Source organism: Pipistrellus kuhlii, unplaced genomic scaffold, assembly GCF_014108245.1.
Source record: "Pipistrellus kuhlii isolate mPipKuh1 unplaced genomic scaffold, mPipKuh1.p scaffold_m20_p_2, whole genome shotgun sequence".
Classification (NCBI taxonomy): domain Eukaryota; kingdom Metazoa; phylum Chordata; class Mammalia; order Chiroptera; family Vespertilionidae; genus Pipistrellus; species Pipistrellus kuhlii.
Window position 1 is genome coordinate 129,440,049 of NW_023425515.1, and position 27,331 is coordinate 129,467,379.

Genomic DNA, 27,331 nt, shown 5'->3' on the forward strand with positions numbered 1-27,331 from the left:
CCCTCCCTCCCTTTCTTTCTTTCTTTCTTTCTTCTTTCTTTCTTTCTTTCTTTCTTTCTTTCTTTCATCTCCTCCCTCCCTCCATCCCTCCCTCCCTCCCTCCCTCCCTCCCTCCCTCCCTCCCTCCCTCCCTCCGCCCCCTCCCTCTGTTTCTTTCTTTCTTTCTTTCTTTCTTTCTTTCTTTTTTTATTTTCTTCCTCCTCCTCCTCCTCCTCCTCCTCCTCCTCACCTGAGAATATTTTTTCATTGATTTTTAGAGCGAGTGGGAGGGAGAGGGAGAGATAGAAACATTGATGTGAGAGAGACACATTGATTGGTTGCCTTCTGCACTTATCTGACCAGGGCCAGGGAACCTGCAACCAAGTTTCCTTCCCCATGACTAGACTCAAACCAGGGATACCTCAGTGTGTGGGTGGCTACTCTATCCACTGAGCAAAACTGGCTAGGGCCTTTTTTCCTTTTTTAAATAATTTTTTAATTTTTCAAATACAGCTGACATATAATATTATATTAGTTTCAGGTGTACAACATAGTGAGTAACATTTATATAACTTATGAAGTGGTCACCCCATAAATCTAATGCCCAACTGACACCATACATAGTTATTACAATACTAGAGGCCTGGTGCATGAAATTCGTGCATGGGGGTGGGGGCCCTCAGCCCAGCCTGCACCTCTCCAATCCAGGACCCCTTGGGGGATGTCCAACTGCTGGTTTAGGCCCAATCTCAGGGATCTAACTGTCTCCCCTGCCAGCCCAATCACCCCTAACCACTTCTGCCTGCTGGCCTGGTCGCCCCCAACTGCCCCTCCTCCCCGGCTGCCTGGTTGCCACTCACACCCCCCCCCCCCGCCCCCGCGGCGTGGTCACCTCTAAGTGCCTCTCTGCTGGCCTGGTCGCCCCCAAGGGCCCCCCTGCCACCTGGTTGCCCCATGCAGCCTGCTGTTCAATCATTACCGTTACTGTGATGACGTCCTGGATAATTTTCATATTCCTCTATTATCAGTGATTCCCTATGTTGTACTTTATATCCCCATGACTATTTTTATAACTGGCAATTTGCAATTTATAATCGTAATCCCTTCCCTAATTTTGCACCCCCCCCCCACTTCTGTCTGGCAACCACCATAATGTTCTCTATATAAGTTTGTTTCTGATTTGTTGGATCATTTATTTTGTTTTTTAGATTTCACATATAAGTGAAATCATAGTATTCTCCTTTTCTTATTTAACTTAATATAATACCCTCTTAGTCCATTCATGTTGTCACAAATGGCAAGATTTCACTCTTTTTTTATGGCTGAGGAATATGCCATTGTATATATGTACCATATCTTTATCCATTTATCTATCAACAGATGCTTAGGTTGCTTCCATATCCTGTTATTGTAAATAATGCTGCAGTGAACATAGGGATTTCAAAATTGTGTTATGGGTTTCTTTAGATAAATACCTAGAAGTGAAATTGCAGACTTCTTTTTTGTCTCTTGTTATAGCCTTTATTTTGTACAAGTGGCTGAAGTCTTCCATGCCTGACCCCCCTTTTCCCCAGCCTCCTTAAAAATTGTGAAGGGAAAATAAGTTTTGTGTTTTTTCTATAATTATTGTATCAGTTTGTTTTTTATCTTTATGTGATATAGAGTTTTGTTTTGTTTTACATCCAGGAGGTATTGTTAATTTTAATATTTACTTGGCTTATATAAATTAAGCAAAATAAAAACCCTTTATTTTTGAGATAATGTAATCTTGGAAAATATTTAATATTAAAGTTAGTTTAACTTTGGTTTCAATAGACATGTCTTTTAAATTTATTAACTTTATATTATAAACTTTATTAACTATATATGTAACATGTATGTATATATGTATATATATGTATACACACATATATACATTTATGTACACACACACACTCACACACACATATATATGCTTAAACATAGTTTCCCAAAATAGTTTGGTTACTCAAAAGTTCATAGTTTTACTAAGTTAAGTGAGATAAAAATTATTAAATATTAAAAGTAAATTTACCTACTTTTGGCTTCTTATAAAGAAACTAAAAGATAAATTTGGATTTGTTAATGGATATGTCTTGTACTTTATTTAAAAAATGAATACATAGCCGAAGCAGGTTTGGCTCAGGGGTAGAGCGTCGGTCTGCGGACTGAAAGGTCCCAGGTTGGATTCCGGTCAAGGGCATGTACATTGGTTGCAGGCACATCCCCGGTAGGGGGTGTGCAAGAGGCAGCTGGCCGATGTTTCTCTCTCATCGATGTTTCTAGCTCTCTCTCTTTCTTCCTCTCTGTTAAAAATCAATAAAATATTTTAAAAAATGAATACATAAATAAGTAGAACAATAAAGCGATGTTTCTCTCCCTCTACCTAAAAGCAACAAAATCAATAAAAAAAGAATTTTAAAATATTTTAAAATGTCTTCTAATTGTACTGATTGATGCCTGCTGATAATTGAATTTTAGTCTTAGAATTATTTGAGAAAATTTTCAACATATGGAATTATAAGTTTTCATGTATGTTTTGTACAGAAAAAAAATGCTCAGTTTTTCTGTGTGGCAGATTCTTTTTTAAAAAATATATAATTTATTGATTTTTTATAAAGAGGAAGAGATAGGGATAGAGAGTTAGAAACATCGATGAGAGAGAATCATCGATCAGCTGCCTCCTGCACACCCCCTACTGGGGATGTGCCCGCAACCAAGGCACATGCCCTTGACCGGAATCGTACCCGGGACCCTTCAGTTCAAAGGCCGACTCTCTATCCACTGAGCCAAACCAGTCTTGGCTGTGTGGCAGACAGATTCTTAATTAAAGAAATTATTCCCTTAAATTTATTCTTTCTCTAGTTAGAGAAACGTAAAGTGCCATGCAGAGCTCACAGGCCTCAGTACAAGCAAAATGTGTTTTCTTTGTTATCCAAAAAAGTTCTATGTAGATAATGAGAAGATTTATTTGTACAACTACAAAAATTGCTTAAAGACCTTTGGACTAAATGTTCAGCACTGTTTTTAAATTTTGTAACCTCCATTTATGGATATAAAATTCATTTTTAATGACATATTTAAATGAGTATTATTACTTCTCTTCCTCTTGAATATTCCATTTTATCTTAGATAAGCAGTTATTTTATTTGAAGTCAAGATGATTATTGTACAATGTCCAATATTTTGTCTGGAATAATATCACTATGTAAAAGACTTAAAGCTGAGATTTCAGATTCATCATATATTTTCAAGCCAGACCTGTTCTTAAAGTTTATCTAGTTTTTCACTTGATAAGTGAGGAAACTGAGGGCACAAAAGTTAAGGGACTTACCCAGAATTACGCAGCTAGTTAACGGCAGAGACGGAACTATTGCCCAGGCATTCTGGCTTCTGATACTATATCACGCCTCCCTTCAATCACCTGCCAATCTAACTTCACAGGTCAGGTATGGTGGGAGGCCCAAAGTGTTTAATTGAATTAAAATTAATTACCTCTGTCAGATGAGAACCCAACGTTTAGTAACTAGAAATGTACTCTCACTTTGTATTCTTTACTTTTCTGTGTCAGGTTCTGGAATTCTTTTCCATTTGAGGCTGGGGAATTGGTCTGACCTGTTCCCTCAAATTCTGCTTCCATTTTCAGTGGCTGCTACTAAAAACTTAGCTTTTAGATATTAAATGATTTTCTGAAAATCGAGGCAACTGACATTTTTTTTAGCCAAATCAAACATTTCCAGAAACAAAATAACTAAACAAAAATAGTCAACCTGGCCCTGACCAGTGGCTCAGTTGGTTTGGAGTGTAATCTAATAATCAGAAAGTTGTGGGTTTGATCCCTGGTCAGGGAGAGTGCAGGAAGCAACTGATCTCTTACCCTCCCTCTCCCATCCTATTCCCCTCCCCCATCCCCTTCCACTTCTCTCCCACTCGTTTAATCCCTCTCCCTTTCGCTCTCTAAATCAATAAAATATATCCTCTCTCCCTCTCCCTTCCTTCCTCTCTGTAAAAAAATCAATTTTATACACACACACACACACACACACACACATATACATATACATATACACATACACACATACACACACACACACACACACACACACACACACACATATATATATATATATATATATATATATATATCCTTAGGAGATAATATCACACTGGCCAAGGAACAGAACCAATTAGAATTGTAAAGTCAGACTTGGATATTAAGCTGTGTCAGATAATTTTTTTCTGATGTTATGCCAGATACTATTGAAAGTACATTGTACTTCCTAGTCTTACTGTCAAGGAACTTACAATCTAATGGGGAAAAGTGTGAAGTTAATTTGATAAAGATTATATAGTGGTACTGATAGTGAGCACTTAGTATTTCAGAAATGGGAGATAACATAGCACTTAATTTCATTAATCTTAATTAATGATTCTTATAATCTCCTTGATGCTTAGGAACAATCTAAACTGTGAATTCCTTGATGACAAAGATGATGTCTTATTCAGCCTTGTATTTCTTAGTCTTTAAAAAGTCCTCAGTACTGTGAACTTTTAGATTCATTCTATTCTCTTAGTGTTCAGATTATCCTGAATTTGACCAGTGGAAACTTTTTCAAGCTAACACCAATATCTTTTTTTCTATCCCTTCATTAGTCTCTGAACATTTCTGGCATTTGGTGGCAAATTTTTAATAGTATTTTACATTAAATGAGTATAGCTAAATATTCAATAGTACGGTAGGGAAACATTGCTTATTAGCACTGGTCTATAAATTGCTTAATAAATGATCCCAACAGTTTCTCTGTGACAATTAGCTTGGAAACAATAGTCATAAGAAACTACTTCAAGGGAAACTGGGTGTCAAATACCACTTGGATTATGAGAAATAAATGCAGATGATGATAAGCATTTGAAATGGAAATGGAGCTAACTATAAAGCTTATAGAAAAAGTATTTATGGTTTTATAATTACCTTCTTAAGCAGAATTAATTTAGTAAGGGTGGGACTTCCCCCCCCCCCCCCCCAGCATTCCTATGAATAGATTTATCCAATAGCATATTCTGAGATCTTACTAATAGGATGTTCTTGAAGATCTCATTCAACCTGATATGGGCAACCCTAATAAGCTACAATTTTAAAATCCAGTTAACTTACATATTCAGGTTTCAAGACTTGAATATTTATATTTAAAACTTATTTGTTCAAAAGCTAATTATCCTTCCTCCTCATCTAATTCTTAACTTTCTCCTTTCATTATCATACCAGTATGAACTTTTAAACACATCTATAAAATGGAAAAGTGGGAAGGGAGATAGATATGCTTGTAACTTACCAGGTTCTTAATAGCTGTTCTGGATTTTCATTTGTTGCTTTTGTGTGTATGTGTGTTTTAATCAGTTTAGTTTTGTTTCTGGATGTTGTGTTTGCTCTCCATCTTACTACAGGCGGTCAAGAAACTATCATCTTTACAACAGTGGAACTTAGAGTCAGGAGACCTGGGTTCTAGGCCTAGTTCTGCCGCTGATAAACTGTGACCTTGGACTGCCAATTTCTTTCATATATTCATTCAGTCCGTGAACATTTGAACATCTTTTAGCTCCCAGGCATCCTTAGGCCTTAGTTTCTGCATTCCAAACACTATACATCCATCCCAGTCCTGTGCTAGATGTAGAAAATTAGTACTCAGAATTCAGACTGTTAGTGAGAGCAGCATGGGCATCGCTGTTGGTAGAATCACACAGCACCGTGGCCTTTAAAGTCTCATGGTGTGTGAAGAAGACCACCAAGGAGAGGAGAGCAGAAGGTCTTTGGAGAGAGGCCATCATATGCAAAGTTTTGGAGGCAGTTAAATGCTCACAAAGGATACTGAGAAGGAGCAGCTATAACAAGTAGGAGGGAAATCAGTAGAGAGGAGCATCTCTGAAAGCAGAAAGAGTCTTTCCCTGATCAGATGGTTTTTAGTGTGAAAAGAGCATTTCTAGAGATTGATCTGATGGCTGAGGGTAAAGCTTTCTTAAACAAGAGCAAATTCATCAAGTACATTCTTCCTTGATTATATTTTGAATTATATTCCTTTTAAAGCCTGGGTCTAAATTATACATCTCAGAGCCTGTTTGAATCCTTTCTGTCTAATTTAGATATTCTTTTGCTGTTATTAACTAAGCTACCCAATACTTAACACAGTTTTTTAGTGCTATATATTTTTCAATATGAGTTCAATTTCTTCAACTATGCCAGGATTTTGAAACATAATCAATCATTTAAAAACGTTATTTATTTATTTATTTATTTTGCATCAAGCAATTTCATTTTTAAATGCTAGGTTGTTAAAAAGATACAATAACATTTTGTTCAAACTAGGAACATTTGAAAATGTGCTCTTCAAATTTACTGTCAATTAAGGAGATTTGATAAAAGATGAACAACTAGCTATCTCAGATTTACAAATACTGAAACGTTTACATTGTTGTTGGAAGTCTTCAGTGCAGTAAATCATGTGTTTTTCATGGACCATATCTCACAGATGCAGTTGGACGTGAGATAATCAGATTTTTACTCCCCACAAGCTGGACAGCTGAAATGTCATGTCAATAATATGTGTCAGAGACTTAGTGCTCTTTTGCTGCCTGTCTGATTTAAGTTGTTGTGGTCAGTTTGAGGAACCTGTGATATGATAAGATAGCATTCATTATGTCATGTTGTTTGCAAGTGCCCAATCTTACATCAGCAGCCTGTGAGCACTCAGAAGGAGGAAGAGAGGGCTACTGACTTTGTCTCGTTGAAAGTTTATTTTGTGTTCAGTAACAAAATGTGACACTTGTATAGTTTATATAGGAGTATTATGTATTTATAAAATTATTTTTTTATTAGGAGTTAGTTTTAGAAAAAAGTGACTACAAATAATTTATCTTCTTATACTTAATACTTCAATCTAAAAATTAAAACTTTTATTACAAATATTTTCTGCCTATTTAAAATGAAGCTGTAGACAGTAGCCACCATTTCTTTTTCTGCTGAAGAGAAAGCTGAATGCTGAAAATTAACATTGTTGGTAAATTGTTTAAAATTTAATCAAATCTTATACATTTCTTTTTTAGAAATATATTTTATTGATTTTTTACAAAGAGGAAGAGGGAGAGTTAGAAACATTGATGAGAGAGAAACATCCCCCACTAGGGATATGCCCACAGCCAAGGTACATGCCCTTGACCAGAATCGAACCTGGGACCCATTAGTCCGCAGGCCAACACTCTATCCACTGATCCAAACCGGCCAGGGCTATACATTTCTTAAATAGAATATTATTTTCAATCTGGCAATATCTCCACTGGAAACATACCAACAAAATAATTATATATAAACATACACACACATACATATCTTTATTGACATATAATTCACATACACTACAGTTCACCCATTCAAAGTGTAAAATTCAGTGGTTTTTACTATATTCATATTTTTATCACTCTAAAAATTAATCCTACTTCCATTAGTAGTAAGTCCTCATTTCCCCCCGAGGCCCCTTCACCAGCCCTGGGCAACCAATAATCTAATTTCTTTCTCTATAGATGTCTCTCTTTTGGACATTTTATCCTATATAATAAAAGGCTAATATGCAAATTGACCAAACAGGCATAATGACTGGTTGCTATGATGCGCACTCAACACAGAAGCTGCCCCCTGGTGGTCAGTGCACTCCCACAGGGGGAACACTGCTCAGCCAAAAGCAGTGAGCTGGTGAGTGCAGAGACTGTTGCGTGAGCCTCTCCCATCTCCACTGCAGCACTAAGGATGTCCGACTGCATGGAGCGGGCCTAAGCCATCAGTCAGACATCTCCCTAGGGCTCTTGGTGTGCGAGAATGCACAGGCCGGACTAACAGACACCCCTGAGTGCATGAATTTTATGCATGGGGCCTCTAGTTTAAATATATTCAATAATTATACGCTATGTCTTCTTCTATGATTGGTTTCTTTTACTTAGCATAATGTTTTCAAAGTTTATTCATGTTATAGATTGTATCAGTACTTCATTCCTTTTTACTGCCTAGTAATAGTCCTTCATAAGGATATACTACATTTTATCAGTTGATGGACTTTTGAGTTGTTTCTACTTTTTGGCTATTATGAATAATGCTACTGTGAGCATTTGTATACAGGTATTTTTGTAAACACATTTCATTTGTTTTAAGTATATTTTTAGTGAAATTGTTGGGTCATATGGACAATCTCTATTTAACCATTTGAGGAACTGCCAGTTCTTTTCTCAAGCAACGGTATCCTTCTACCTTCCTACTAGCTGTGTATGAAGGTTCCAATTTCTCTATATCTTTGCCAATATATTTTAAAAATATCTTAATTGTCACCCTCGCTGGTTTGGCTCAGTGGATAGTGTAGGCCTGCAAACTGAAGAATCTTGGGTTCAGTTCTGGTCAAGGACACTTGCCCCCTCTTACGGGCTCTATCCCCAGTAGGGAATTGTGCAGGAGGCAGCCAATCAATGATTCTCTCTCATCATTGATGTTTCTGTCTCTCCCTCTCCCTTCCTCTCTGAAATCAAATATATTTTTTAAAAATCTTTATTGTTGAGAGGATTACAGAGGTCACCCATTCCTCCATCCCCCAATTGTCCCCCTCCTCCAAGTTTCCACCACACCCCAGGCTTTCACCACACTATTGTCTGTGTCCATGGGTTATGCATGTATGCATATATGTTCTTTGGTTAACCTCTTCCTGCTTCCCCTCCCTTTCACTCTGAGATCCATCAGTCTGTTCCATGCTTCCATGCCTGTGGACCTATTTTGTTCATCAGTTTATTTTGTTCTTTAGATTCCACACATGAATGAAATCATGTGGTCTTTCTCTGACTGGCTTATTTCACTTAGCATGATACTCTCCAGGTCCCTCCATGCTGTCCCAAAGAACAAGAGATCCTCTTTTTTACTGCTGCATAATATCCCATTGTGTAAATGTACCACAGCTTTTTATCCACTCATCTATTAATGGGCACTTGGACTGTTTTGATATCTTAACTATTGTAAATTTTGATTCTATGAACATAGTGTCTATATTCTTTCTGATTGTATTTCAGGTTTCTTAGGCTATATTACTAGAAGTGGGATCACTGGGTCAAACAGCGATTCCAGATTTAATTTTTTGAAGAAATTCCATACTGTTTTCCATAATGGCTGCACTCACCAGTAGTGTACTAGGGTTCCCTTTCTCTATATCCTCACTAGCACTTGTTTGTTGATTTATTTATGGCAGGTGTGATTGTGGTTTTAAGTTTCTCTCTTTTTTATTAGTATTATAGCCATTCTATTAAGTGTGAACGTCACCGCATTTAGGTTCTGATTTTTATTCTCATAGCTAATAAGCATCTTTTCATATGCTTATTGGCCATTTATATCTTTAGAGAAATATTTATTCAGATCCTTTGTCCATGTTATATTGAGATATTTCTTTTAAATTAACTTGTAAGAGTTCTTTGTATATTTTAAATTCAAGTCCTTTATCTGGTACATGATTCAAAATTTGGTTAAGTGTTTGGATGGACTATAAAACCTATGATTTAGCTTTAGAGAGGAATAATTCCTTTTAAAAGAATTCAATCCATTTTTTTTAAAATAAGCATTTCCTTTTCATGAGGATGTGTTGTTTTTTTAATTTAAATTTTTTATTGTTTAAGGTATTACATAAGTCTCCTTTCTCCCCCCATTGACCTCTTTTCGGCCACTCCCATCCCCCAGCAAATGCCCCCCAGCCATCTGTGTCCATGGATTTTGCTCATATGCATGCATATAAGTGCTTTGGTTGACCTCTTACCCCCTCACCCTCCATCTTCCTTCATAGGTTGGACAGTCCGTTCGATGCTTCTACCAGTATGACTCTGGTTCTATTTTGGTTTTTCAATTTATGTTGTTCATTATATTCCACAAATGAGTGACATCATGTGATATTTATCTTTCTCTGACTGGCTTATTTTGCTTAGCATAATGCTCCCCAGTTCCATCCATGCTGTTGCAAATGGTAAGAATTCCTTCTTTTTTACAGCAGCCTAGTATTCCATTGTGTAGATGTACCACAGTTTTCTAATCCACTCATCTGCTGATGGGCACTTGGGCTGTTTCCAAATCTTAGCTATTGTAAATTGTGCTGCTATGAACATAGGGGTGCATATATCCAAACACCTGATTGGTGTTTCTGGTTTCTTGGGATATATTCCTAGAAGTGGGATTACTAGGTCAAATGGGAGTTCCATTTTTAATTTTTTGAGGAAACGCCATTACTGTTCTCCACAGTGGATGAACCAGTCTGCATTCCCACCAGCAATGCATGAGGGTTCCTTTTTCTCCACATCATCACCAGCACTTGCTTGTTGATGACAGCCATTCTGGCAGATGTGAGATGGTAACTCGTTGTTTTGATTTGCATTTCTTGGATGATTAGTGACTTTGAGCATGTTTTCACATGTCTCTCTACCTTTTCTATATGTCTTCTTTTGAAAAGTTTCTATTTAGGTCCTTTGCCCATTTTTTTATTGGAATGTTTATCTCCCTTTTGTTACATTGTATGAGTTCCCTATAAATTTTGGAGATTAAACCCTAATCAGAGATAACAAAATAAACAAATGGGAGGGATTACATCACAATAAAAATCTTCTGCACAGCTAAAGAAACCACCAACAAAACAAAGCCCACTTCATGAGGATGTTTTGCTAAAGATTTGAATTTTTTCAGTGCTTCAGCTAAAGGTTAAATCAAATGAAGTGTACGTGGTACTTTGATGTAGTTTTAAAAGTTCAGAGTGAAACAAGTGTGAAGTGATTTATTTCCTGTAATTGGTCATAGATTTACATAGAACCTCATATATTCCTAACCTCATCAACCATTGACATTAGACTACCGTCTAAATAATGTTAATGGTTTCAATTTTATGAAGACATGTCAGCTGCCAGGAAGAGGAAAATGGCAGTTTCGTTTTGTTTGACCCAATATACTGGATAAATCTAAGTATGCACTAAAAAAAGACTAAGATTTCTTTATAAATGACTTTTATTTCTTCCCCCTCTCTCCTATAGTGGCAAATGCATAAATATAACTTTCTTCAATTTCAAACTTTACTTTTCACCTTTTCCACTTATTAATTTGCATACATGTTTTCTTTGCTTCTAAAAAAGTCTTAACTATTGCATTTTATACATTTAACAGAGAATCTATTCTTTTAAAAAATGTTTAAGGTTTTTACCTGGTTTTTAAGCAAGTTTTACTTAGTGTAAGGCCAGAAACATTTTCAGTATCGTCTGTTTTATATTATTTTAATAAAATTCTTGAATATTTAAATAATCTTTTAAGTACTGTAGGTCTGAATTTTGGCTCTTGTCTCTGTAATGCTATGATCAAAAAGTCATGACCTCCGATTGATCACTTTTATTGGTTTCCTGTTCTGATTCACTGGAAATCTTTGGGTTTGTGTGCTTGTTGCTAGTTTTAATCTTTGTCATCTGTATAATTCCATTTTTAAAGAAGCTGAAAATTGAGAATAAATGTAGCATATTTTTTTCTATTTGCATTTATTTTAAAATTAGAAAACTGAGAAAACCATTCTATAAAGAATTCAACAAAATTACTGATTAAACTTTCAAGGGGGAAATGAAAGCCTCTAGAACTTAGAAACACAAATCTTTGAGGTTATTGGATTTTATGTCCATCTTCCTATGTGAAGTATAATGTTGAGTTATTTAAAATTTTATATATTCTACATCTCTTCTAGAAAAGTTACATTTAGCTTTAAAAGCTATATAGCTCTGTGTTTTACAGATTGATTATACAACCCAAATGTACAAATAGAAGCTTTATAATCTGATATGACTCAGTCTTGGAAACTTACTGCAACTGTTTTGCACTTCACTTGGTGGTATCACATGACTCACTTCAGTGGTTCAACCCTGTCTAGTAGTGATCAAAGTTCATTTGGTTAGGGGGTTTTTTTGGTGTGTGGATGATTTTTTTCCACTTTGTTGTGGATTCATAGTCTTTCAAAATACTCCGTGCACTCCTTCATATATTTTTTTTTAATCTGAGAAAGTGGTAGTTGCACCATTCAACCTCCAATCACATACAGGGGGGGGGGAATGTTAATTTGAATTAATATGCCTGGAAGTACTTTTAACTGTAAAGCATCATATAAATCTAAGGGCTTAAATGTTTTTCTTTTTCAATTATAGTTTACATTCAATTTTATTTTGTATTAGTTTCAGGTGTACAACATAGTGGTTAGACAATCATATACTTAGCACAGTGTTCCCCTGATATTTCCAGTACCCACCTAGCACCATAGATAGATATTACGATGTTATTGACTGCATTTCCTCTTCTGTACTTTACATCCCCCTGACTACCAATCTGTACTTCTCAATCCCTTCACCTTTTTCACCCTGTCCCCCACCTCCCTTCCCTCTGGCAACAATCAGTCTGTTCTCTGAATCTATGGGTCTGTTTCTGTTTTGTTTGTTCTTTTATAGTGTTCTTTAGATTCCACATACAAGTGAAATCATATGATATTTGTCTTTCTCTGACTTAAATTATTTCACTTATCATAATATCTAAGGGTTTATTACTAAATCTGTTACCCCAATATGTTAAAATTGAGGAAGACTAACCTGTGTCTCTTTAAAATCAACTGTAAAAATCAACCCTAACTTTTTCCAGTTACCAGTATTCTGTGATGTGATGAAAGAAAGCGAACGCATAGAGAACATCTGTCCTCTGTCCACATGCTCACTAGCTCCAATGACCAAATTTTCTTAGCACTAATTATTTATTTATTTATTAAGAAGTAATATTTAAAGCCTATATTTCTCCAAAACTGTGACACTTTTCTGTTTTACAAAAGAAAATTCTATCTTAACTTTTCGTGGTTTAGTTTAGTTAATGAAGTAAACTAACAAAAAAAAATTAAATACGTACCCTTACTGATTATGTAGTCCTTTGGGGATATTCATTCCTGCAGGTTCTCTCTGCTTTAAAATTTTAATTATAATATTTCTGTGGAATAACTGTAATCATTTTTAATGCTTTCTTTTGTGTTTGAATTTTTACTATCATGCAGTTAGGAACTGTGTTTCCTGTCAAAACCTACGTTCATCAGACTATGAACATAACAGTTTCCTGTTTTCTTATTAACTATACTGCATTTTGTGCTTTATTCTTTAAAGTTATATAATATCTTAGCTTATCGCTTTTCTTTTGTAATTGCTAAATGTTTTCTTAGATCAGCATTGTTTAATACACACCAAGAAATCTTCAAGTCTCATGTCTTTGTTGATAATGAGAGGTTATGATTTTGTTAACTTTCTAAGTTGTAGTGAATATGTCAGAATGTCTTCAGTATTATTTAAGTAAATTCTATATGTTTTTACTATTTTTACTCTGTTTCTTAATGCATAACATGATGAAACAGTCCACATCAGGTAAGAAATAGTGCATTGTTTGGATCTTGTGTATATACATATATATATATTAGTATTTCCATCTGTCTACTTATTAATATTTTCATTCAGCATTTAAAGGGATGGGGTGAATAATTAGCACCTGCAGGCTTTAAAAAAATCCTGCCATGTTTTCAGTGTAGTTCATCAACATTTCTTATGTTCCAACACTTGTCAAGTCAGAATGCTAAGTGCTGGGATATAAAAATGATTGTGAAACAATCACCACCAGCAGGGGCTAACAGAAGAGGTAGGATATATGTGCAGCAATATTTTTCCAGGCAGTGCTCATTTTATTGTAAATATTGGATTCTAGTGTTAAATCATGTAATTTGGGAAAAATTTATAAGTAATGCACTCAAATATATATGTGTTTCAATCAATAAGAGAAAGTATTTATGAAATTATTTATGGCTACTGATTTATTTAAAATGTTATAAAATTTTAAAAGTTTTATTAAAATGCTACTATTTTAAAGTATTAATATTGAAATAATACTAGAAAACAAAAATACTTTTAAAAATAAAGGAAGCAGTAATCATTGTTTTTATGTTATTGCATTATTTGGGGGTTTTGATTATCAAAATTATCTGGCTGCAAGTACATTTGGTAGCACAATTTACAGGTTTTATTGATGACCTTATTCTCGGAATACAACTAAACAAATAACTGAATCTAAGAAACTCTGTATGCATGGTGGGAAGTGTTTGTTTATAAATTTATAACCTGCCTTATTTCCCACAGATTTTTGAGGGAGTTGCATGAATATTTGTAATAAAAATATAATTTAATGTTAGGTTAATTACAAGTGAAATTGCTGATGTTTGACGTTTACTTGCAAAAATAGCAATAGCAGGCAGTTCAATATAATAGTTAAAAGAATTAGTTCTAAGACAACATCTAGTAAAATGTATGCAAGAATGCATACAGAATCAGATGGAAGTGTGGAGGCAGCCGCGCCTGGGCTGTGGAGCCATGTGGTTGCAGTGGCTGCTGGGCTGCAGACACGGGACCTGTGATGGGCTGAGTAACCCACCAATGTTGGTGGCTGCTGATTGACCGGGTGGGGGCTGCTGATTGATCGGGCTCGATCCCTGGTCCCTGGTAGGAGGCAGGCAATTGATGGTTCCCTCTCAGATAGATGTTTCTCTCTCCCCTTAGTTTCCTCTCTCTCTAAAAAACAAACAAATCCTATATAATAAAAGGCTAATATGCAAATTGTCCCATCCACCTGGAGTTTGACCAGGGGGCGGGGCTGGCCAGCCAACTGCCTGCAGCCCTCCCCTTGACTGCCAGATTGGGGCGGGCCAGTTGGACCCCATCTATGCATGTGCATGGGGCTTCTAGTAAATATATAAAATCTTTGAAGAAAAAAAATCCTTTGCTGTCATTTCAACAGTCTCCACAGCCTGTTTAGGAGTACTAGTAGATTCCAGCTCAAGAAATCACTTTATTTGCTCATCCTTAAGAATCACCTCCTCATTTGTTAAAGTCTTGTCATGAGATTGCAGCAGTTCAGTGCATCTTCACGTTCTACTTTTCATTCTAGTTTTCCTGCTATATTCAATGACATCTGTATTTACTTCCTCCTCAGAAATCTTGAATTCCTCGAAGTCAACTTCTTTAAAAAATCCTGTTCATATTGATATTTTGACCTTTTCCTATGAGTAATGAATGGCATCTAGAATAGTGAATTCTTTTCAGGAGGTTTCAGCTTACTTTGCCCAGATCTATGAAAGGAATCACCATAGCAGTGGTGGGGAATATCTGGCCCAAGGGCCATATAAAGCTGAGGAATCATTTGGTCTGGCCCTGTCAAGGCATTAGGGTGAGTTAATTAAATGTTTGAACGTATATAACAAGCTATTTTTAAGTTGGTAATTTTGTGTGGCCCACGAATGATGTTATAAATATCTAAATGGTTCTTGGCAGAAAAAAGGTTCCCCATCCCTGATCTACGGCACCCATAGCCTTATGAAATCTATTTCTTTAATAATAAGGTTCAAAAGTCAGAATTCTTCCTTGATGGATGTTGTGTTATCAGAAATGAAAACATTAGTCTCGTACCTCTCCATCAGAGTTCCTGGGTGGCCAGGCATCATGTCAGTATTTTGAAAGGGCTATTTCTCTCTGAGCACAGACAGATTAGATTTAACCTAACTTTTGGAATGGTAAATGAGCATTGGTTTCAACTTGAAGCCCCAGCAGCATTAGCCCATAGCAAGAGAGTCAGCCTGTCCTTTGGGGTTTTGAAACCAGACATTCACTACGCTAACTACGCTCTAGTTATGAAAGTTCTTCCTACGTGGCATCTTTTTACAACATAAGGCTGTTTTGCCCTGGCCAGTGTGGCTCAGTTGGTTTGGTGGTGTCCTGTGCATTGAAAGGTTGCAGTTCGGTTCCCCGTCAGGGCACATGTCCAGGTTTCAATCAATGTTTTGCTCTCAAGTCAATATTTCTCTTTCTCCCTCTTTCTCTAAAAGTCAGTAAAAATATTTAAAAAACAAAACAAAAAAAAACCCCACATACAATATATTGCCGAAGCTGGTTTGGCTCAGTGGATAGAGTGTCAGCCTGCAGACTGAAAGGTCCAAGGTTCGATTCCAGTCAAGGGCATGTACCTTGGTTGCCGGCACATCCCCGGTAGGGGGTGTGCAAGAGGCAGCTGACCGATGATTCTCTCTCATCGATGTTTCTAACTCTCTATCCCTCTCTCTTCCTCTCTGTAAAAAAACAATAAAATATATTTAAAAAAACAAAAACAAATATAAGGTGGTATTGTCTGCATGGAAAACTTGTTGTTTAGTGTAGCCACCTTCACTCTTAGCTAGATCTTCAGGATAACTTGCTGCAACTTCATCAGCACTCACAGGCTCTTTATGTTATAGAGATGGCTTCTTTCCTTAAACCTCATGAAGTAACTGCTAGCTTCCTCACCTCTCAGCCTTCATAGAGTTGAAGAGAGTTAGGCTTTGCCCTGGATTAGGCTTTGGCTTCAGGGAATGTTGTGGCTGGTTTGATCTTCTATTCAGACCACTAAAACTTTCTCTGTATCAGCAATAAAGCTGTTTCACTTTCTTATCCATGTATTCACTGTAGTAGCACTTTTAACTTCCTTCAAGAGCTTCTCCTCTGCACTCACAACTTTGCTAATTGTTTGGCCTGTGTTGGCTTTCAACATGCCTTCTTCACTAAGCTTAGTCGTTTCTAGCTTTCCAGTTAGCCATGTAACTATTCTTTTGCTTGAATACTCAGAGGTCATTGCAGGGTTATTAATTGGCCTAATTTCAATATTGTTGTGTCTATTGGATTAAGGAGGCCTGAAGAGACGGAAAGAGAGAAGGAGCTGGGGGGGAGGACATGACCATTTGGTGGAATTGTGGACATGTTTCATTGCTCACCAAAACAATTACAATTGTAACATCAAAGATTACTGATCACAGGTCACCATAACATATAATACAGTCCTGTATTGCTTAACAGTGGGTATACTTTCTGAGAAATGTGACAGTAAGGGTTTTTGTCATTGTGCAAACATCATAGAGTACACTTACTCAAGCCTATATGGTATAGCCTACTACACGCCTAAGCTATATGATGTGGCCTATTGCTCCCAGGCTGCAAACCTGTACATCATGTCACTGTCTTGAATCTGTAGGCAATTATAACACAAGGTAAGCATTTATGTATCTAAACATATCTTAAATCAGAAAAAGTATAGTAAAATACAGTATAAAAGATTAAAAAATGGTATATCTGTATAGTAAGGCACTTACCATGAGTAGTGTTTGCTGGACTGGAAGTTGCTCTGGGTGAGTCAGTGAGTGAATGGTAAGTGGATGTGAAGGGCTAGGACAGTGTTTCCCAAAGTGTGCTACGCGTACCCCCAGGGGTACAGGAAGAATTTGGTGGGGGTACGCGTTGCACCGGAGTTTGGTGGGGATATGCACTGCACCGTGCTTAGCTGCGCCTAATTCTACGTTCTCATGAGTACGAGGGGTACTCAGCGTTACGAAAATTATAGAAGGGGTACACATATGTCAAAAGTTTGGGAAACATTGGGCTAGGACATTACACTGCTGTAAATTTTATAAACACTGTACATTAGCATTGCCACAAACATAAATATTATACTGCACTCCAGTGTTAAAACGACTACAGCATCACTAGTGATAGGAATTTTTCAGCTCTATCTTATGGGACCACCTTTTATGTGCAGTACATAGTTGCAGCACATGACTATAATGAAAAAGTTTAAGGTATTGTGAGAGTTACCAAAATGTGATGCAGACACACAAACTGAGCAAATGCTGCTGGGAAAATGGTGCCCATAGACTTCCTCAATGTGAATTTGCCATAATCCTTCGATTTGTAAAAAATGCAATATTTGTCAGTGGAGTAAGGCAAAGCACAATAAAAGGAAATATGCCTGTATAATAACTCGTTATGTTAGTATTCAGGATCAACATTAATTTACACTTACATCCTTAAGTCTGTATTAATTCACGGTGCAACCACAAGCACACAGATGCTTAATAGTGCACCTCCTCAGGCCTCTCCTCGGGAATGGAGACCAAGATACCTGGGAAGTCTTATTTTTTACAGGTTTCCAAGATGGTCTTAGGAGGAAAGTTTGGAAAATAATGTGGGTTTGGGGAGGGGGTAATTTGTTTTTCTGACTCTGTTTTAAACAGTTTTTTTGAGATAAAATTTACAATTATGGAATATTTCTATCACCCCAAAAAGAAACCTCATGTCCATTTTCAGTCACTTCCTTTCTCCCCCGTCCTAGCTACACTGATCTACTTTCTGTCTCTATGGACTTGCCTATTCTGGATGTTTCATATAAATGGAATCATGCAGTATCATCTTTTGTATCTGGCTTCTTTGATTTACCTTTATGTTTTTGAGGTTTATCCATGTATCCGTACTTTATTCCTTTTTTATTGCCAAATAGCATTCAGTTGTATAAAAACAATGTCTTAATGTGATTATTTTACATGATATTTTTATTCAAATGATTGTCTTAGTTTTTTCATTTTTTTTCTTGTGGTGTTTTCTTATGTGTAATTGTCCTCTAGTATCATGTAAATCCACTGTTATTATATATGTTCATCTCTTCTGTTCAAGCAGTTTAGTTGTACTATTCATTTGTCCTTGTTGAAGAAATCTTTTCTCTGATCTGCTCCGGTCTGCCTCAGTGAGGACGAGGTGCCTCAAGCCTCCTGCATAATTATCATCTTGAGAGCTTTTATGGCATCGTAGGGATTCCTTTTACTTCACTTTTTATTGGACTTTCTTTTTCCTGGATTAAAAAAAAGAAGAAAGGATGTCTTTTTTTCTTTCTTGCTGTGCTTCAATTTAATGTAGCAAATTCTTCTTCTGGAGGGGCAGGGCGGGGGGGTAGATTTATAGGAGATAAACTGTAAAAATGTTTCATTTAATTTTTGGTTCTTGTGATTCACCCAAAAAAGGGTTTTCTTTGAGGGGTCAGATTAAGTCATTGCAACTTTTAACTCATATTTTAGCCTCACAATTGATAGTTTGAATGAGCATAAAAAATTTTAAAGATAATTAAATGTAGATTAGACTTTTTTTCCCTCAGAATTTTAAAGGCATTGCTCTATAATTCAGAAATCTGATATTTTGATTCTTAATCCTAATATATAAAAAGCCAGGGGTTGTCACGACTAAAACAACTGGATAGATGACCGAACACAGGCTGCCTGGGGCGACAGGGCTGGCAGGGGGTTAGTGAGGGACAACAAGGCCAGCAGGGGGGCCGTGGAGGGTGACCAGGCCAGCAGGGGGGAAAGTTAGGGGCTATCAGGCAGGCAAGCAGGCAAGCAGTTAGGAGCCAGCAGTCCATGATTGTGAGAGGGATGTCCGACTGCTGGTTTAGGTCCAATCCCCGGGAAAAGGCCTAAACTGGCAGTCGGACATCTCCTGAGGGGTACAGATTGGAGAGGGTGCAGGCTGGGCTGAGGGACCCCCCCCCTTCTGGGTGCATGAATTTTATGTCCCGGGCCTCTAGTATTTTATATAAAACATGTTTTTGTTTGGGTTTGGATACTTAATTCTTTTCTTTGTGCCCGGGTACTTCACATGCCTTTTCAGTCTCAAAGCTCATGTCTTTCATGACAGAGAAATGTATGTCTAAGATCTCTTTTCATTTGTTTGTTTGTTTTTAAGATCTCTTTTTAGAGTATCCTGTTCTTTTTTTATTATTATTATTTCAGAGAGGAAGGAAGAGGGAGAGAGAGAGATAGAAATATCAGTGATGAGAGAGAATCATTGATACGCTGCCTCCTCTTGTAGCTTTCCTCTGGGAATCTGTAGATTTCCTTTGGGAATCAAGCCTGCAACCCAAGCACGTGGCCTGATCAGGAATCGAACTGTGACCTGGTTCGTAGGTTGATGCTCAAGTCACTGAGCCACGCTGACTGGGCAGAACAGTTCGGTTTTGTTGAATATACACATTCCTGGACCCTACCAGGAGAAAGTTTCAGGGGAAGATGTTTAAACTGACTGCTTCTTTCTGGATGGTGGAGGTGGCCTCGCTTAGTTGTGCTGCAGAAGGTGGTGTCCATTTGTATGAACCAGACACACACACAGGAGACGTCCATAGCTCAGCCCCATTTTTGTCCTGAGTAATTAAGAGTTCCATTTCAGGTAAGTCCTCTGTGACTCAGTCCCATTTGGTTGGAATAGAGGATCTACCACAGTGCTTCTCAAACTGAGGATGTCAGAATCTCCTGAGATGCTTCTTAAAAATGTAGACTCCGGGATTTCACTCTCAAGCTTCTCTTAGATCTAGGAAACGATTCTACATGTTTAATAGGCGTCCTCAGTTATCCTGATACAGGGGGCCAGTGGGCCATATTTTGAGACATGCTAATCTAAGTTTGTTACCAATAATGTCCCTGAAAGTTTTGGGGGGTTGGGTTGGGCTGAGAAGATTAAATACCTGCTTTTTGTATTGTTTAAATATAATTAGTTCCTAAAAGAATAGTAATAAGGATAAGCAGAATAGTTCTTAGAGCTAGGCAACCGAGACTTTGTACTTTAGAGGGCCCGGCTCTGGTCTTCTTCCAGGCAAGTCCCAATTCCAGGAGGAGGGGTCCCGGAGGACATCCCCCTGGAGTCCAGCCCTTCCAGATCACTCTGTGGGTACTCAGTACTCTGTAATTCCTTGCCCAGTGTCCACTTTCCTCCTAGGCCCAGGAGACAACTAAGTTTTACCAAATAGTCTCTTCCCTTGACCTTTTCTCTTGCCCACCAGAACAATTCCTCTATGCCTTTGCCATTTTATATTAACAGTTCTCAAAAAGAAAGCAGCACTAATTGCATTTTCTTTGACACTAAGGAAATGACCCTCAACTTATAGTTTTATGTAATACTTGAGATGGCTTATTAACGTCTGATACACCGCAGTGTTTTAATTGTAGTAAGTTTTGCTAGAGCATCGGAAAACTACCACTTTCCAAACAGTTGGGAAGTTGTGGTTCCCCTTCTGTGCTCCTCCTTTGTCACAACCAGGAAAAAGGAATCACGTGTTCCATATTATCTCTTCAAAAGGGCCTGGGGAAAAGAGAGAAAGGAAGAGATTAACTGACTGAATTTAACACTTGGAGCCATAAATCATGTGTTGCAATATGGTGATAGGATGTTGCGTCAGAACATGGATATGGCGGTTGTAATGCAGTGGGTATCACAACCATGGGGAGGCTGTGTGGTGCTCTTTGTCCTTTCCCTGCAGATTCAGCTCCAAGTCTGTACCCCCTGCCCTGCCAGGGGGAAAGGCGTTATTTCAGTTACATTGTACCTCCGGCTAATTGTGTTCTCTCTGCCACCGAGCGCAGCACCCTCCTGTGCCTGTGGTCACGTACCAGCAGGGTGGTGCTGGGTTTCCTCATGTCTTCCTGGAAGTCTGTAGGGAAAGCTGGAGGTGTTCTGGCAAAGCTTACATGTAATGTCTTTACTCAGAACCGTTAGTTTTGAAAGTGTATGTAATATTTCCTGAATGTTTCACATTGCCTTTATCTCAAGATTTGAAAGATAGTAAGTGACCAGGAATTTGTCCCTGAGAAACAAAACTGAAGATGGACAGTAACGATAAGGATAGGAGAATGCAGTGGTGTATTTCAGCAAAATTCTTGATAATCAAAGATTTTTTATAGTTAATTGTTTTTTATTGTTTTTGCATTTTTAACACATGGAAATATCAAAATTAAGTTTTACATTTAAAACATAAACTCTTGAGGACAAGAGTTGTGTCTTAATTATATGGTAGTGCAAGTAGTAGTATCCATGATGGTGGTTTGGAAATGTGAAGGAATTAAGGCAGAGAATTGACAGATGATGAAAAGAAACAATCTTAAATTCTGATAAAGCTGGGTTTGGGGGGGATGTGGTTTAGTTTTGTGACAGTGGGTTTTTCGATATGAACTCTAGAATTAGACTTGCCTGCCAGTAAAATGTAGCATTTGATCTCCACAACCCTTTCCCCTTGAGGATCACACCCTATAAAACTCCAGGGACAGAGAAACAGCCTGGTTCCCAAAGATGGAAAGAGAAGGAGCTGAGCAAAACGTGCAGTTGCTGTCCCCTACGTGATGGGGAGGGAAAGAGGAGGGGAGAGAAAGCAAAAGCGTTACCCACTGCGGGCATCCCCCACACAGAAGGAAATAACTTAGTGCGCGGAGGCATTCCTGCTCTAACAGGCTGACAGTGGTGCAAGTTCTTAGGATATTGTAACAGGACATTAAAGCAAGTTTTAATGATTTGTAAGTTATTTTCATGATTCACTGAATTAAGAAGACATGCTCTTAAAAGACAGTGTGATAGTTTGGAGTATGACTTTTAAGTCCATATCTTCTGAACTATTTATAGGTGAACTGATAGGATATCTAAGATCTACCTCAGAAAATTCCAGGGACTGAAGAGGTATACTATAATCAGATAATCAGTGTTGTATTAGGTGATGGGTACATGGGGTGCATTGTATTACCTCTAATAAAATGAAAGTTCAATCTGGTTCTAAACTTGACTATTAGCTATGTGTCCTCAGGAACTTGCTCTACCTGAGTCTCTGAAATGAGAATAATAAAATCTACCTTAATGACTTGTGATTATTCAATTAACATAACACATTATGTGCCCATTACATAACACACAGGAGTCGCTCGAAAATTGGTAGTTACTATTCTATCTATAAATAGGAGGAAGTCAATGTTTCATCTTCCTTAAACATGAAATGTCTGTTTTCTTGCTGAGGTATGTATTTCCCCCAGGTGACTGTATTAACTTGGATTTTGTTTTGACAGCTCAGGTGCCTAAAAGGCCAGAGGGGCTTCTTGGGCCAACCCCCTTTTGATGGAATCCACATCGTCAACCACTTAATAGGAGATGACGAATCATCCCATTCCTCTGATGAAGATCTCATAGACAATTCCTTACGGGAGAGTGGCATTGGTTTTCCTTTGCACAGAAAATCTGGCGCGAGGTCTGAAGCCCCCACTGTGGCAGATGGCAGTGAAAGCGAAACAGAAGACAGTGTGATGGAGACCAGAGAGGGCAGTCAAGTGGATCAAAAGGAACGGCTCCCAGGAAAGAGAGAATCATACTCAACCACTGTCTGACCATCACTGTGAACTAGACTGTGGATTTTTTTAAGGGATCAGTTATATGATTAAGGGTTTTTGGGGACATATCTGTTTCATATGTACATATATATATATATTTTTTCAATCTTATCTGCCTTTTGATCTTTGCCAAACCGTCACCACTGACTAACTTTTGCCATAAAGTAGATTGGAATATGGTTAATGTGAAAAATAAGGTTCTAGCAGTATTACTGAATCTTAATGTTTCTTGTGTAGAAAATGTAATTATATCTATATGTGGGAACCATTTTGAAGTTCTGAACTATGGAAACTTTAAATTTCTTCAGACAAAACTGCTCTTGTGCAATATTTTATGCTTAGTAAACAAATTGTGTATTTATGTTTATCATTTTGTTTTCAGGGCAGCTGTCTACAAACATTTGACCAAGACACACATCTGATTTATCTTATGCTTTTGTGTTTGGAGGGATTTTTTTTCCCAATGAAATTACTGCTTCATTAGTGGACCACTGAAAGTTCCCAAACACGGTGTCCTTTTCCCATATAATGTTTAAATACAAATTAAGGGTTAACTGTTTTGAGAGTTTTAAGTTTCGTTTGAATTTCTAATTTTTATGTGCATATCATATACTTCCATATATTGCTTATCATCCAGAGCAGTAAGTTATCTATAAATATATTGTTTTTGTACATAATTTATAAATCTGCAGCACCCAACACTGAACATCATTTTATATGGAGAATGCACATGTTGCAAAGTGACTGCCTTCAGCATTCTAACAGGACTTCTGTAAATACAAAGTTAAAAGGAAATTGAAAATAAAACCTAACACTAATATTTTAATAGTTTTAGTACTTAGCATTCAACACTAGCAGATTTTATAACTGATGCTTGCTCAAAAACACTATTGGTGAGACCTTTTAACTTCACGTGTATGAAACTAACAAATTATCCATAATTACAGAAGTTACAACACAGATTACTTAGTGCTAATATTCTATTTAATATAAATTAAGCAATGGACTGAAGTCCAAGATACCCAACAATAATATCTGCAAATAATCTATGAGCATTATCTTCAGATTCTTTAATTACTAATATATAGATAAAGCCATAAGAATGATTTCCTACCAATTCTTCCCTTTTTTTTTTTTTATCATGTATACTATTTTTTCCTAGGAAACTGAGTATCATTAATAAATTGGAGGAAATGCCTAAGTTACACTCACATTATGGAAAGACAAGAATATGTTCACTGGATGCTTCCACTCTCATTTTCATCAGCATCCTATGAAAAAATAGCCTTGGAAGATAAGATGGGAAGGTAGGATTTAGTATAGAAATACAGTTTTGCACAATATGTTACATGCAGAAAAAATACATATTACAGATGGAATAGAAGAGACAAGTCTAGTTTCTGTCTAACACCAAGAGTTAAGTCCTACCCCTCTCTGTGGACAAGGCCTCTCCAGGAAGCCCTGGGTAGCTATTGGCCTGAGAAACGAGATTGAGAACATGCCTGCTGTGTCTGTAGCACCAGGCTAAATTCTAATGCTTAAATAACTTACCTGTGGTCACGTGGTAAGTAGCAGACCACAATTTTAATGCAGATCTCTCTGACACCAAAGTGTTGGAAAAGGTTTAGCTAAATGCATTTCTCAGTTCCCTGCTTTTCTGATAATTAATGTGATTTTAAATAAGTTTAAACCACACTTCACAGCGTTTGAGAATAGATACTGTTCCTAGAATTGCCTGACTGGTGGTGCTTCGGGGTTCATTACTGTCAGCCTAGAGGCTATTGATGCTCAAGTGAAATGAGATGATTCACGGCCACATGGTTGCTTTAACGCCCACATCAAGAAATCTGAATGATCTAGACCAGAGGTCACAACTGCACCCAGGAGCCAATTCCAGCCAGCTGCCTGTCTTTAAATGACCTCAAGTGGAAAGTTTTTTACGTTTTCAAATAGTTGAAGGAAAAAAAATCAAAATAATATTTTGTTACATGAAAATCATGAAATTCAGATTTAAATATTGACAAATTTTTATTAGATACCCATGGTTTTCCATTATATACTGTCTATGGCTACTTTTATGTTACAGTGGCAAAGCTGAGGAGCCTAAACTATCAACTGTCTGACTCTTCAGAGAAAAAGTTTGCTGACCCTTGATTTAGATACTCTAAAATGTATGCTTGCTTCTTCAGTTTGTCTTAATAGAGGATGGGACCATTTGCTTTTGCTGTTGAGCTAATAGATTGGAAACCTAAAATTTCCTGGTGGATCTTGTATTCAAAACTATTCAAAGTGTGCCAGCTATTTTACATCATGAAGTCTGTGACACCGTGGGCAGATTTGGAAGGATACCTGTGTCTTTGGAAATGGAGAAAGAATTCCAAAATCCCAGCACTGTTCTTCAAAGTATGTATGATTGACCTTTAAGGTATGCTTCATTGAGTCAAGGTTATAACACGACTTTAACAGAAAGAACATCTTTCTGTAATCATGTTTGAATTCTAAATCTTGAAATATATTCTTAGAGAATTTCCTAAGTACTTTTCCTGATTTGGAATTAGGTATTAAAAGAATCACAGCAAGTAAACCTTAATCAGTTGATACTCTTGTAATGTAGACAGTGAAAAACAAGAAACCATCTTCTCATTCAAGATCTTTGATTCAAACACTCCTTAGAAGAATTTAAAATGTTCCTGACCTTTAGGATGCAATAGGATGCTGTGCTCTGATTTCATTCCATTTCGTTCAAAGTAAGACTGAGACGTTGACAGTGTTTTCTTGGTGGATTTTAATTATTTTGTCATTTAAATGTTATTCAGGTAAACAGAGTTGAGGAATGTTGGAGCAGGGGGGAAAGTGAGTGAAATAAATTTTTAAAACTCATAATAAATTAGAATAACACACACTCCCTTGGGCTAGTCACCTTCCTGGAGTCATTGCCACCCTGGGTTGAAAGACTAAGGGTAGAGGCTTACAAATGACCTAAATAAAGTGGAAATTGCATTGAGGTGATGAGACAGAACTTTTAGGTCAAGACAATACTTCAATCACCCTTTTAAGAATTAGTGGTAAATTTTTCATCCTAGAAAAAGAAGTCAAAGATGTACCTTTCTTCCCTATCTACCCTTTTTATTGATAAATATTAGGCACTCAATTTTGATGATGAATTGAGACATCAAATCCCAGGTAACTGGCTGTCTACTTTGGATGGAAAAAAAACACCCTTTTCTTGGGTCGTGATGCAACTTGTTACTCTCCAGGTAGTGCCTTTGATTGAACACAAGGTGTAGACCTTTTAAGTATATTATTTATGACATAAGAACTTATTTGGCTCCTCATTATTCTTTATCTTATACATCATGCACTATAATTTTATATTTAAATAAGAAAAGTAGATTAATTGTATTTTGGTAAAGCCTTTGTATGGCCAGCTTGATGATTGTGATGCCAGATGTTGACAGCTAACACTTCAGAAATCAATGATATACTTTTATTAAAACAGTGAGCTTTAGCAAGAAAGTTCTTGTTGCTCTATTAACAAAACAGTACGTTTTTTTAATTCATTCTGAAATTAAGATTTCTGGTTAAAAGTGGAGTGTATAAATGTATGCTATTTATAATCTTAAGTTTTTACATCATATCCATTGATCTACCTGTTCCCTTTTCACTCCAAAGAAGAGATTCCAGAATAATACATTATGCTAGAATAATACATTATACTATAGAGATGCAAAATTATATTGTATTTTATTTTACCATTGAAATTTCTTATTGTAACATTGTATGATAACCTGAAATGTTTCCTTGTGCCTTTGCTTTAAACAATTAAAGTTTTCCATTTTATAAGAATTCTTGTTTCCTTAAACTATTCAACTCAAAAGGGAAGATGCATCAAACATTAAAAAATCTACAGAGATGCACCACTCATACATTGATGCCTAGTCAGAGAAGTAGACCATCAAGCACCATGAATAACCAAGGTAATGAGGCATCTCAGAAAGAAAATGAAAAATCTTCAGAAAATTAACTTAAAGACATAGAAATATGTGATTTAAATTACAGAAATTGCAGTTCTAAAAAGAATAAGATGCAACCCCCCCCCCCCCAAAAAAAAAAAAAAAAGCTGCTTGGCCCAACATCAGATACTGTATTTTCCGGCATATAAGACAACTTTTGAAACGAAAAAGTGTCAACCGAAAATC

The 27,331-nt window shown here is 36.9% G+C and overlaps 1 protein-coding gene across 11 annotated transcripts in view; it reads left to right on the forward strand.

The window, feature by feature from the left end:
- The window catches only part of EVI5 (ecotropic viral integration site 5), a 164,334-nt gene extending 137,356 nt beyond the window's left edge, over nt 1-26,978 (forward strand). For 9 of the 11 annotated variants that reach the window (XM_036444102.2, XM_045584340.1, XM_045584337.1 and 6 more), the window contains one exon: nt 22,815-26,978. In XM_036444102.2, coding sequence (XP_036299995.1) covers nt 22,815-23,129 — 315 coding nt within the window. In that variant the 3' untranslated portion in view covers nt 23,130-26,978. Of the gene's footprint in view, nt 1-13,460; nt 13,471-22,814 lie in introns of all 11 variants that reach the window. The other 2 variants (XM_036444113.2, XM_036444114.2) reach the window with 2 other exon arrangements.
- The last annotated feature ends 353 nt before the right edge of the window (nt 26,979-27,331 follow it).